Source organism: Pyrus communis, chromosome 8, assembly GCF_963583255.1.
Source record: "Pyrus communis chromosome 8, drPyrComm1.1, whole genome shotgun sequence".
Classification (NCBI taxonomy): domain Eukaryota; kingdom Viridiplantae; phylum Streptophyta; class Magnoliopsida; order Rosales; family Rosaceae; genus Pyrus; species Pyrus communis.
This window is the reverse complement of record NC_084810.1, coordinates 19,251,928-19,264,003: the sequence shown is the minus strand read 5'-3', so window position 1 is coordinate 19,264,003 and position 12,076 is coordinate 19,251,928. Positions and strand designations below refer to the sequence as shown.

At 36.7% G+C, this 12,076-nt stretch overlaps 1 protein-coding gene across 1 annotated transcript; it reads left to right on the top strand.

Annotated features, from left to right (window-relative positions):
- The first annotated feature begins 229 nt into the window (after positions 1 to 229).
- On the top strand, positions 230 to 1,999 carry LOC137743512 (LOB domain-containing protein 1-like). Its single transcript, XM_068483418.1, has 2 exons — positions 230 to 568; positions 1,249 to 1,999. Exons 1-2 carry the CDS (start codon positions 290 to 292, stop codon positions 1,612 to 1,614), a joined length of 645 nt encoding a protein of 214 aa, XP_068339519.1. The 5' UTR covers positions 230 to 289; the 3' UTR covers positions 1,615 to 1,999.
- The last annotated feature ends 10,077 nt before the right edge of the window (positions 2,000 to 12,076 follow it).

Sequence of the window (12,076 nt, the reverse complement as noted above, 5' to 3'; positions counted from 1 at the left end):
AAATATAAAATTTACATTTTTAATGACGTCGCACACAAACCTAACTACTTAATTAGAAATAAAAATTTGATTCTATCATTATATTGGCAGCAGAAGCCGCAGCCTAATTAAATACAATAATATTCAACAGCTGACGTCATATGATACCTCACCCAGCTTTACTTTCCCTATTTATACCCTCACTTTGTGCTTCAAGCAAACCCCACCTCACCTCAGCTCACCACTCTCTCTCTCTCTCTCTCACTCAGCATATACCAAGTCCAAACCAAAGCTTCAAGCTTGAGCTGCAATGGAGTGCAGTACTGAAACAATGAACACAAATTACACAACCACTTCATCTACTATGTCTCAATCTCCTCCTTCTTCTTCTTCACCATCGTCTCCTCCAACCCCAACTCCCACTCCATCTCCACCAGTTGTTATAAGTCCTTGTGCTGCATGCAAAATCTTGAGGAGAAGATGTGCAGACAAGTGCGTTTTGGCCCCTTACTTTCCTCCCTCTGATCCAGTCAAGTTTACTATAGCTCATCGTGTCTTTGGGGCAAGTAATATCATCAAGTTCTTGCAGGTACTTTTCTTCATCATGTCCAAAAACAAGAGTAGTGGTCAAAGTAGGTCTAAGACCTTGGAAATATTTTCAAAATACGGATGGGTTCAAACTCTCGTTTTACTGTTAGACCGGAAATTTAGAGAGAAAATTATTCTTATTTAAATATGTAATTTATATTTACAATCTGACAACATAAATATATTATATGTAGTTCATTTTTCATGAAATACTATTATGTTAGTTTGCATCCATATTTGAAAAGTCTAGGGGTTGTTCACACACATACGTAGACAGACGTACCAAATGGAAATCAACTACTCTGACTAAATTATTCTGATAGCAACCTAACAAGGAAGAAAAAACTGCCAAAAGAAAGAATTTCACAATTAACAACAAATCAATATTCTATATCTCGCTATTCTTTTAACCTTTTGAGGTGTAGGAAATCTTTAGCATATGACAACTAAATCCAAGGGATTGTGTTTTTATGAGAGCAGTCGGATAGTATACGTGATCCGGCTGCTCTTATACAAATTTTTCTTTATGAGGTGGATCATGTATTGTCCTGCATTATCATGAATCTCACCTCATACAAGAGAGTTGAGAAAAAAGTTTTTTATTTATTAAATTTGTGGATACCCCATTTTTAATTGTAAACATATGTATAAACTAAAAGGAGCATGCAATTTTTTTAACAGGAACTTCCAGAATCTCAACGAGCCGATGCAGTGAGCAGCATGGTTTATGAGGCAAGTGCAAGAATTAGAGACCCAGTTTACGGGTGTGCTGGAGCAATCTGCCACTTGCAAAAGCAAGTGAATGAGCTGCAGGCACAACTGGCCAAGGCACAGGCTGAGCTTGTCAACATGCAATGCCAGCAAACCAACCTTGTGGCTCTGATTTGCATGGAAATGTCGCACCCTAATTCCGAGCAAGGATCTCCTCCACAATCACTTGATCACAACTTCGTCGCCACCAATCCTCACGGCGGCAACCAGACCAACTTAGGCTTCCTTGATGATTCCACCACTCTAGGCTCATTGTGGGAACCACTTTGGACATGAATATCTAGAGAAAAAAAATTAATATTAATAATTATATATCCATAGCAACAAAAAAAAAAAAAAAAAAAAAAAGTTTCTATGAATCTAATGAAATTCTCCCAAGGAGAAGTTGAAGGATAATAATAATTAATTAATTGGGTAGCTCTAGAAGGAATTAAGTAGTGGAGAGATCCACAGTGTTTGCAAAAGGGAGGGAAATCCCAAGTTGGGATTCATCTAATCACTTTTGTTTAAGCTTGTTGGAGGCAAAGTAGCTAGGTGGGTCTTTTGCTTTTAGTCCATATGTAATCTTTTCCGTATTGGAGAGAAAAAAAAAATTATGTTTTAAGTCCATTTGTATGCCGATCTTATTAGTGAATTCAAGTTTTAACCAACTTTTCGGTCACCTACTATAATCACTTAAAAATTGATGCTTTTGAGGTTTGACCATCTTTCTCTATAGCAACTTTTAAGCCCACAAACCTGGTTTTGCAACTATAAACGCAAATTTTCTGCGACATATGAAATAAGAACATGTGTACAAAGTGATAATTTGTATTAATAAAAGTTTGGTGTTATAATCTCTAATACAAAGTTTTGATTGTCTGATTCAATCTCCGAGGTTGTAGAATGTATGTGTAGAGTTGTTGATCCGAAGGTCGAAGTGACTTGATCTCGAATTCGTCATGGCGTAAGGATTTGGCTTGTGGTGATGGAGGAACCGGCATGTGTTTTGGTGGTTGATGGTTCTTCGTGAGTATGGCAAATAATGTAGATAGTTTTCTGAGTCTTCTAAGTGTGTAGAGTGTTTGGGAGTTTGAGTGTTTTGAGTGTGAGAATGTGTTTCTGAGATAGGGCCTTTATTTGTCTTGGAGCCTCATATTTATAGGATCTCCAAGTCTTGATTGAGGCTTGATTTGGTCTTGGTTAATTGACGAAAGAACCAAAATTGATTTGGACTTAATTTGGGCTTGATTCGTGATTTGATTTCATCAAATAATCTTTGATTTATATCAAATAAATCAATCACATTTCATCATTAATTTGGCCAATCTCCCCCGATTCGACATTTCATTTGTGTTAAATTTAAGGTTTGAACTCTGTTTACTACGCTCATGTTTCGTGGTTTTTAACATTTGGTACATCAAGTTTTTTTCGTCCCAGAGTCATACCTAAAGTTTAAATTTTAGAACAGTCTCATACATCCGTTAGTCAAATTGTTAATTCTCCCGTTAAGTGATGACGTGGCGCCCATGTGGACAATGACTGGGTGCCACATGTCATTAAGGGGTCCACGTGGAAATTTTTTTCTTCTTCTTCTTTCTTCTCTTCAGATGGGTTCACATGGATTTTTTCTGGGCATCTTGCCCCACCTTTCCCGACCCATTCCCACCTCCTCCCTCCCTTCTTTTCCCTACACCCACCTCCTTGCACATCCACCCATCTACCCCACTCCCTCCCTTCTGCACCCATCTACCCTTCCTTTAAAAAAAAATTAAAAATTAAAAACAAATATGTGTTCTTCTGAAACAAATTAGCTAGAAAAAAATAGCTAGGGTTTTGTCTGCAAGTCGCTCCCCCGTTCCCTAGCTCCTGCAACCACGACTCCTACTTCGACCATAGTTGCTAAATCCCAAGCACAACCAGCTTCACCGACTTGTGGTGGCTTGGATTGCACACCTTCGCCATCACATACAGTCCATACAAGCTGAGGACGTTGATGGTCAGAAACGTCATCAAGGCGCTGAAGATGATGGACATCAGACCCTTTGTCACCCAAAAAACAAACCTAGTTCCGTCGGCGATCGGAGATCTCGGAAAAGTGTAGACTCGCGGGATGAACCACATCACCGCTTAATTTGGATTTGGATTTGGCGGGCAGAAAGTTGATGGGTTTTGTCACGCCCCAATCCCGACATACGTCCAGGATCGACACTTGATGTCATCAAATACCCATCTCTAACATACCCCGCCTCTGAAAAAAGGCAAAACATAACTTAAGATCCAACTGCGCAATAATTCCTCGTAGACTTTATGGTTGCATCTAACATCCTCGTTAGACTGCCTACGTACCCTAAAAAGGGATCAAGCCATTTGTAGTTCATTACTTCACTACATTCGAACATTCATCACATAAGTCGTTATCTCCCAACAAAATACCACAATGCATTTCATGCAATATTTCAAAGAACAAACGACGAAGTACAATCATATTCTCTTGCCATATTTATCAACAAGTCTAATCATAACAATAATAATGATATCCAACATAATAATCTCACATGACGAATAACATTTCCACTTCATCCATCACATAAATCATCACGTTTCCCACATAAAATCAAAGTTCATAGCGTGTAACATATTAAAGAATTAAGAATGCACAATATTATTCTCTAGAAACATTAATCAACTAAAATAATCATAATAACAACACTCATATCCAGCGTCATTCTACAATCCCGTCAATTAAGCAATTCGTGAATCAAAGATGCACAATCTTAGCATTTAATTACATTAATCAAACAATGCGATAGCAAAACATTTCACGAATATAACCAAGGAACTCTATATAATTCCCCACTTGGATTATGAGTAATAAACATAGTAATTCTAATTTATATTCACAATATCTATTGTGGGTAATTCCCATCCACTCGAATTTAGGATTCTAAGATAACCTTACAGAAATGAACAAGAGTAAGGATTCCGGACCACTCAATGGAATCCAACAACATCGGTTTCCAGACCACTCAACGGAACCAAAATATCAAGCGGTTTCTTGTAATCTACCCAGACATGTCACATGTAAAATCAATGCCCACATTATAGGAATGGTACACTGGCAAATCAGGCACTCGTATGAGCTACGAGGCTCAGGTGAGTGACAATAATACAAGTATGTGATATGCAATAAAAACAAACCAACGATCACAATCTATAAATATCAAGTATAGAATCATACTTTATGGAATCATAATCAAGTCGTTGAAAACTCCGTAGAAGTCACTCAGACATCCAACTGTTTTTCCAATTCAAACCACAAGATTCCCAAAAACCATCGTTCATATATACATTAAAAACTAGGGCTAAAGGAATGCAGTTCGGCCGAAGATTACATCTCTGGAAAAAGGGGATTTCGGACCACCCAACGAAACTAAGACACCAAAGGGGATTCCGAACCATCACTCAACGGAATCCAAACCAGGATATAATTCTGAACCATCACTCAACGGAATTGCGGAGTAGAAGGGCTTCCGGACCATCACTCAACAGAATCCAAACCAGGATATGATTCCGGACCATCACTCAACGGAATCGCAGAGTAGAAGGGATTCCGAACCACCACACAACAGAATCCATACCAGTCTACGATTCTGGATCATCACTCAACGGAATCGCAGAGTAAAATATATAACAACAATCAATGAAACATGACATGGATCAAGTTAGGTTGCTCAAGTTACAAAGACTCATCAAAATAAAAAAAATTAAATAATGACTCGAGGGGTGAAACATGTTTCGAAGCAACAAACCTCATGCCAATAAGTTAATGGTCCATTACTAGCCCTCACATTTCATCACAACAATCCAATCATACAATACAAACCATATTTCCAATGCACAAGTCAAATCATACTTAATAAAAATAGATTGATGGCTAGAAATAAAAATAACACTTATCACAACTAGGCCGATGATAAATTCTAACCGGAAACCGTCCAAATTCACCGGAGGATACCGGATTTCTAGGGTTCTAAACACCCAACTCTATAATGAATACGAAAGCACAAACTAAGCATAACAACTCGAAGATTATGAAGAGTAGATGAAATTTCATACCTCACTCGAAGGAAATGGTTGCCGGAATCACCGGAAAAATGATAAAACCGCTAGAAAAGTCGTGGGCTTTGTGGCTTCAAACTGCAAAGATGGAAAAGAAAATGGGAAATCTAACACTACAGAGATGTAGGGCTCATCAAGAGTTTTCCATGGACACCAAGATCACCCAAAACGGAGCTCGGATGAAGGAGATACAAGCGGGTTAAGTTTGTGGGTTAACGGGTCCAATTAGCCCCTAAAACGGGTGAGCAGCAGCCCTTTTCCCATTTTTCCAAAAACCTCCCCCTTTTCTAGAGGTTTCACTCCAATTATAGCATTTTGGTAAAATTACCAAAATACCACCAACTTCAAACGACTCTAACTTCTCTGTTCTGACTCGGAATTAAGATCCATTTACTCATACGCGCTCATGGAATTGAACTCTACCTAACAACTCAAGAGTTGACCGAAAAGGTTGAGAAAATTAGAAATGACAAAGGTATCCCTCACTTTGATTTTCTCAAATTTGGAGAATTAATGAACTAGTTTCAATTAAATCTCCGACATACGTCAAGAATAAAATAAAATACTAATTTTGGGGACGGGATGTCACATGTTTTGGGTTGGTTTGGGGATATTTTTGCAGAGAGGGATTTAGATTTGGATTTGGATTTGCTGGGTTCTGTTTCAAGCCATGGTGTATGGAATTGTTGGAATTGCTGGGTTCTGTTTCAAGCTAGGGAGGGAGGAAAGTACGTAGAGAGGGAGGGAGCAGGTAGATGGGTGGGTGTAGAGGTTGGGTAGAGATTGGGTGGGTGCAGAGGAGAGAAGGAAGGGAGCGGGGTAGATGGGTGGGGGTGTGCAGGGAGGTGGGTGCAGGGAAGGGTAGGGAGGGAGAAGAAAGGAGGGGGTCGGGAAGGGTGGGGCAGCAACACGGGACTCCAAGGCAGAGTCGCAAGTAGCAGCGGGAAAGAGGAAGATAGAAGAAGCGGAGCTCCAATATTTTTTTTGTATTGATTTCTTGGTGTAAATTCTAAGCTGGTATGAGGGCTTTGTGGGTTCTTGCAGAGAAGAGAAGGGAGGGAGAAGAACGGACAGAGCAAGGGAGAAGTGGGTGCGGGGATGAAGGAGGACAACTGTTTGTTTTATTTGTTTTTTTTTTTTTTTTTTGGTTTTGTTTTGTTTTTTTTTTTTTAAATTTTTAATTATTTTTTAAATTTTAAATTGGGCCTATATTGACACATGGCGCTCAGTAATTGTCCATGTGGCGCCTATGTGGACAATGATTGGGCGCCACGTCATCAGTTAACAAAAGTTCTAACGGAAAACTTAACGGATGTATGAGACTGTCCCAAAATTAACGCTTTAGGTACGAGTGTAGGACGAAAAAAACTTGATGTACTAAATGTTGAAAGCCACGAAACATGAGGGTAGTAAACAGAGTTTAACCCTAAATTTAAATCAATTAATTTACTTGATTTAAATTAATATTAATTAAAGAATTAATAAAGATAATTCCTATATTACTTTCTGCCAAATATTGACGCATGTCACTCTTGATGATTCGTAAGGTTTTAAGTCACGTGTCATGTGTACAATTTGTGACACACATGGCACATGCCACGTAAGCCTGCCATGTCGAAATTTTAATGTATTGGTGAGTGTTTATCACGGAAATTTACATGTCTATAACAACTTGGGTCATTATATATTCAGCAACATGTCTTTTTGACTGTTCTTGAAGAATAAAAAAGGAGGGGAGATCAAACGCACGACACCAGGTGCATAGATAAATACTCATAATCACTTGAATTACAAGTTCTTTACTGCAATAACATATTTAATCAACTGATGGAATTAGAATTTTGGAATTACTTTTTAAGTTGGGAACTTTTGTTCTTTTGAACATAAATTAATTCAAAATTATACATTTATCTGCACTCATTAGCGGTAAATGTAATTACGTGGAGATGGGAAATTGTTATCTAAGTTGTGCATGGATAGGAATGATTTTGTAGCATCTGTACCCAGATTATTGTCATGTCTCTAAGGCAATTTGACTCTCTAGAAAAATCCTTGAGAATAGACAGCATTTCAGCATCAGGTCTGTTCCTACTTTCTAAATAGCCTCCATTGGGCAATGTGGTCCTATATATTATGGTTTTCCAATACAGATTCAACTGAAATGAAACTTGATGCATCAAACTAACAATATTGTGAAATGTATACATGTGTTAGGTTGCTGCAAATAACTGATGACATCTTCTCACTAATAAAGGCAATCTTTGAGTAATATGCAATTTGACCCCACTATTCTTGAGTTTTTCTTGATGCTAGGGCCTTCTCAGTTAGGCCTTCTTGTTTTACTTTCTCGGTTTTCTTTTTTGTTCTGCAATGTTGCATGACAATCAAGATAAAATTAGAAATTGTTTAGTCGTTTGATTAACGTTGTTAAATTTAAGTGCTTAAGTGAATAACATGGTGTAACTGTTAGATGAGTAAACAATTTCATATTTGATTGATTTTTAAGAGCGATAAAAAACGAAATTGTTTGAATCATCACACAACATTATAGAATAAGAAGAGAATCGAAAAAATAGAAAGAAAATGTTGCTATGATGCTATCCTACCTCTAAATCATAACATGTTAAAAAAGGATAATGTTAGAGAGACAAACCATTTAGATTAAATTTTATAAACTATATGATGTGGTTGTCAATGATTAAATTATTATTTAAGTGTTGATTAACATGTTTATTTTTTATTGAGATAATGATAACACATCATATGATTTACACATTTGATCTAAAAAGTTGATCGACCTACCGTTACTCTAAAAAAAATCCTTAAAACACATTTTGCATCCTCCATCACCATAATCAATGATTAGTATGCATCAATCACATATTTACATTTTACTGTCCCAAAGTGTGACACACAGCCAATAATTCACTAAGTGTTGTTCATATTAGTTATTACTGTCTCCCCATATGTTTGTTAAAATGTCACATCTTCTACACTTGACAATGATGCAGAAGAATTTCATCCACATAAAGGGGACCCCCATTGTTGTGGGTCATTGCCGCGTGTCAATGTGTTATTCCCTCACTGATAGTAATTAATAAAAATGGTAATCATGGCTTTGACCCCCCTAATTAAACGCGTTTTTGGACGCATAATTCAACTCATGTGCACCCCACGTGAGCTGATGATGAACCCTAACAAAAATTCTCAGCTAAGCAACAGAAGCAAACCAACCAAAGATTGTCACCTGTCGGCAACCAATTCGATGTTCTATTGGATGTCTTTTTTCCCTCGAGAGACAACATATCTATGTTTCACCCAACATGCCATTATTTTCTATGCTGGAGCGGGAACAAAGTCTGTTTTTTTGACCCAAATTTGTACCTTAATGTAGGGGAATCAAATTAATTAACAAAACCCCAGAGCTACTTAAAATAATGAGTTCCCTAAGTCAATGCTAATCCTTCAAATTGCATGTTTCACTATGATTACAATAATTCTTCTGTACAAGCAATTTGTACGTGGTAAACTTTGTCGCACCCAACAACCAGTGGAAAAAAAGAAAAAAAAAGAAAGAAGAGAAGATAATAATGGATTTAGTGGTAGATAAGTTGCAATTATGTAGTTGACTAGTGGAAAAAGGTAAGGACGGTATACATTCGAGTAGTCTTTGTTGAGAATTTTCCGTGTTTAGAACATTTTGAGTCTTTGTCTTCATAGTCAGTTGTTTTTTAATTGAACGTGCTAATTCTTACATGGTGTAATAGAGAAATGGAAACGAAAATGTGGTTAATTAAAATTGTTATACCCAAAAAATCCTTGAGCATCATGAGAAAAGAGAAATGACCGTGCGAGTTATGAGTTGTGTTCATCTATCGTGGCTCATTTTTATGTGCACGATGAAACCCTAGCTATGACACACATAACCTGTAGTTCTATTTATGACTCATCATCTCAATATTTTAATTATTTGCTCAAGAAATTATAGATTTCATGTGGCACCATCTATTAAATCTTGATCGTAAAAAGAAGAATCTTTATCACTATAGATTATGATGGGTTTAATCAGATCAATCTACATCATTTCCCATTGGCGCCCATATAGTGGTATTAGGTGTGTACGTATCCGATTTTAAGAGGTCAGATTGCACCAATATTTGAAGTTGGAGACTGATAGACAAGAATGATCGAACGCATTAATACACAAATCCGCATTTAGTTGCTATATTTAATTCAGTGATTAACGAAAGGAAAGATTGACAAACTCAAACTAAAAAGATACTGAAAGAGTCAAGATTTGTACAAGTCTTATCCATATCGTTTGAAAAATGCATTGCCTAAACAACTGCTACTGAAGAGAATGTTGCAATGTGGGAACTAGGACTTGAAATGTGCATATATATATATACACATATAATTAATGAATAACGACCCCAAAAGGAGAAAGTAGCAATGCACCAATATTTGTCTTTATCTCTCTCGTTAAGTTAACGAATATAAAAGCTCTAAAGGCAAAATATACTTCATTGTCACGAGTGCAAATGCATTCATGTTTCTATCTATACACACGTATATATATATACAAGTCAATTGACTTAGAGTACAAGTAATCCCGAACCCACATATATTTACAAAACCTAGCCTATGAGAATCCTAAGAGGATTCTCCTACGCTGACACTATCTCTTTTCCTCTTCTCCCATGTAAAGAGAGAAAAATGATAAAGACACGAGTAGAAGAAAAAGATAAAGAAATGGCTACGTTGCGCCCGTAATCCGAAAATTGTACATCTAAAAGTCTCCTTTCTATTCTCATTCTCTAGCTTTTTGAGTCTTGTGGTTACACCTTATCTGCGGTGTGCATGCGCATAGGTAGCCACTATCTGAGTTTTGCAGTCATTTGAGGCTTTTGAGCCTTCTTTTCTCACCTCAGGAGTTAAAGGTGATAAGTGTTCAGACCGAAAAAAAGGGTTAAGGTGATAAAGTGTAGAGATCCCCGACGCTATTGCAAATTATGTTGATTGCTAAACACCGTGTGGTTGGTGGGGCGTCGTTGGGATTTGGCCGTCATTCCATGAGACATAAAAAAGTCGGGGCTTCAGTTTCACCATTAAATTACTTAAAACATATGGAGTGAACTTAATTTACTTATAAACTCATGAAATATCCTTTCACAAATTAATGTGAGATTCTTCTCAACATGTCCATTTTACGTGTAGCGAATTTTTAAACCTAACACGTGGACAACACAACGGAGTGATGTAGAGCACGTATGACTGTTGGGCTTCACATGTGGGACAACTTGGTTAGTTATACTTCTCATAACTAAACTTTCATTTCATGGGATGGTGTTACGACTACTTAAGTTGTGCTATCAACTGTTTTTGAAACATCGTCCTTTTCAGGTCCACTATAGTAGAGGAAAACTTTAAGGATTGCAGGGTATCTTGAATAGAATCATAGGTTTGTCAAACAAAGATTTTTAACCAATTTTTGGTTACAATGTAGAAGTCAAAGAATTCAAACTAAACATTTTGCTTGAGACTAAAGGGATAAGATTGATACAAGGGAGTTGATTTCACACTCATTTTAGTTTTTCATAATAGTTTATTTATGACAATCAGATAGAATAAATCAAAAGGAAACAATGAACATGATTAAACATAAATGTGTGAGAAACTAAAAACGGTGTGTGTTTATCATTTTTTTTACAAAATCGATACAAATCAAGAATTCACACTAGATTATGGACATTCATCTGCTTGCTACTTAGTATTACAGTCTAGTGATATTCTTCTTCACTTGTAAGTGAAAGGTCTTAGGCGAATTTAAACCTCATTATTGCTAGCCCATTGTGAGGCTTAGCCAACTCCCACACCCCCTTAGTTTAGATATCGTTAAAAAAAAAAAAAAATAGGTATGGCTTACGTAACATGCCATATATACAATCACATTTAAAGATATCAATAAACCCTCATTAAAGTATTTCTATTTTTTCTTTAATTTTTCCATAAAAAAAAAAAAGAATTAAAAGTCCTCAAAATCTCAACAGAATACACCCTTTATTTTATGTTCTAGACTAATGAGGAAAATCAATTGATAAAATGTATAACAATCTCTATTAATGGTATGAGAAACTTCAAAATAGTGAACTAGTCCAAAGCAATATCTGATTTGTATATATCTATATATCATATTCGTCTGTGAGGTAACTGAAGTTGGGAAACTAACACAAATGGACATAAAATTGAAGTTGACCCTTTGGAATTTTCCATGAACGGTTTTTTTCCCACGTTGAATGAAGTGGTGTCATTTGTACCTAGGGTTAGGGGAGGACAAAACTTCCATTAAACCAGACCAATCAACCAATTTGCCTCGAATAGTTCGAGCTGATTGATCAATTTCGGACATGACGAGGTGAGAAATCAATTTATTTTGATGAAGGACATGAGCATCTCCGGTGTAAATGTAGAGCTACCACCATTTTTAGCACTATTTGTTACTATTTATGCTCGAAAGTAATCAAAAAATAAATGTAAATACAACATCCGGCTGTGACTGCTAAAATATATATAGCCTTTTCAAAATTCATGAGCTCAAACGAGCTTTAGCTTTCCAAGTTTAACTTCTCCCTTCGTA

Bases quoted from the DNA above. Each gene is read 5' to 3' on its own strand.
- LOC137743512 (XM_068483418.1), top strand. From the start codon at position 290: ATGGAGTGCAGTACTGAAACAATGAACACAAATTACACAACCACTTCA. The intron at 569-1,248 runs GTACTTTTCTTC...TTTTTTTAACAG, and splicing joins ATATCATCAAGTTCTTGCAG to GAACTTCCAGAATCTCAACG.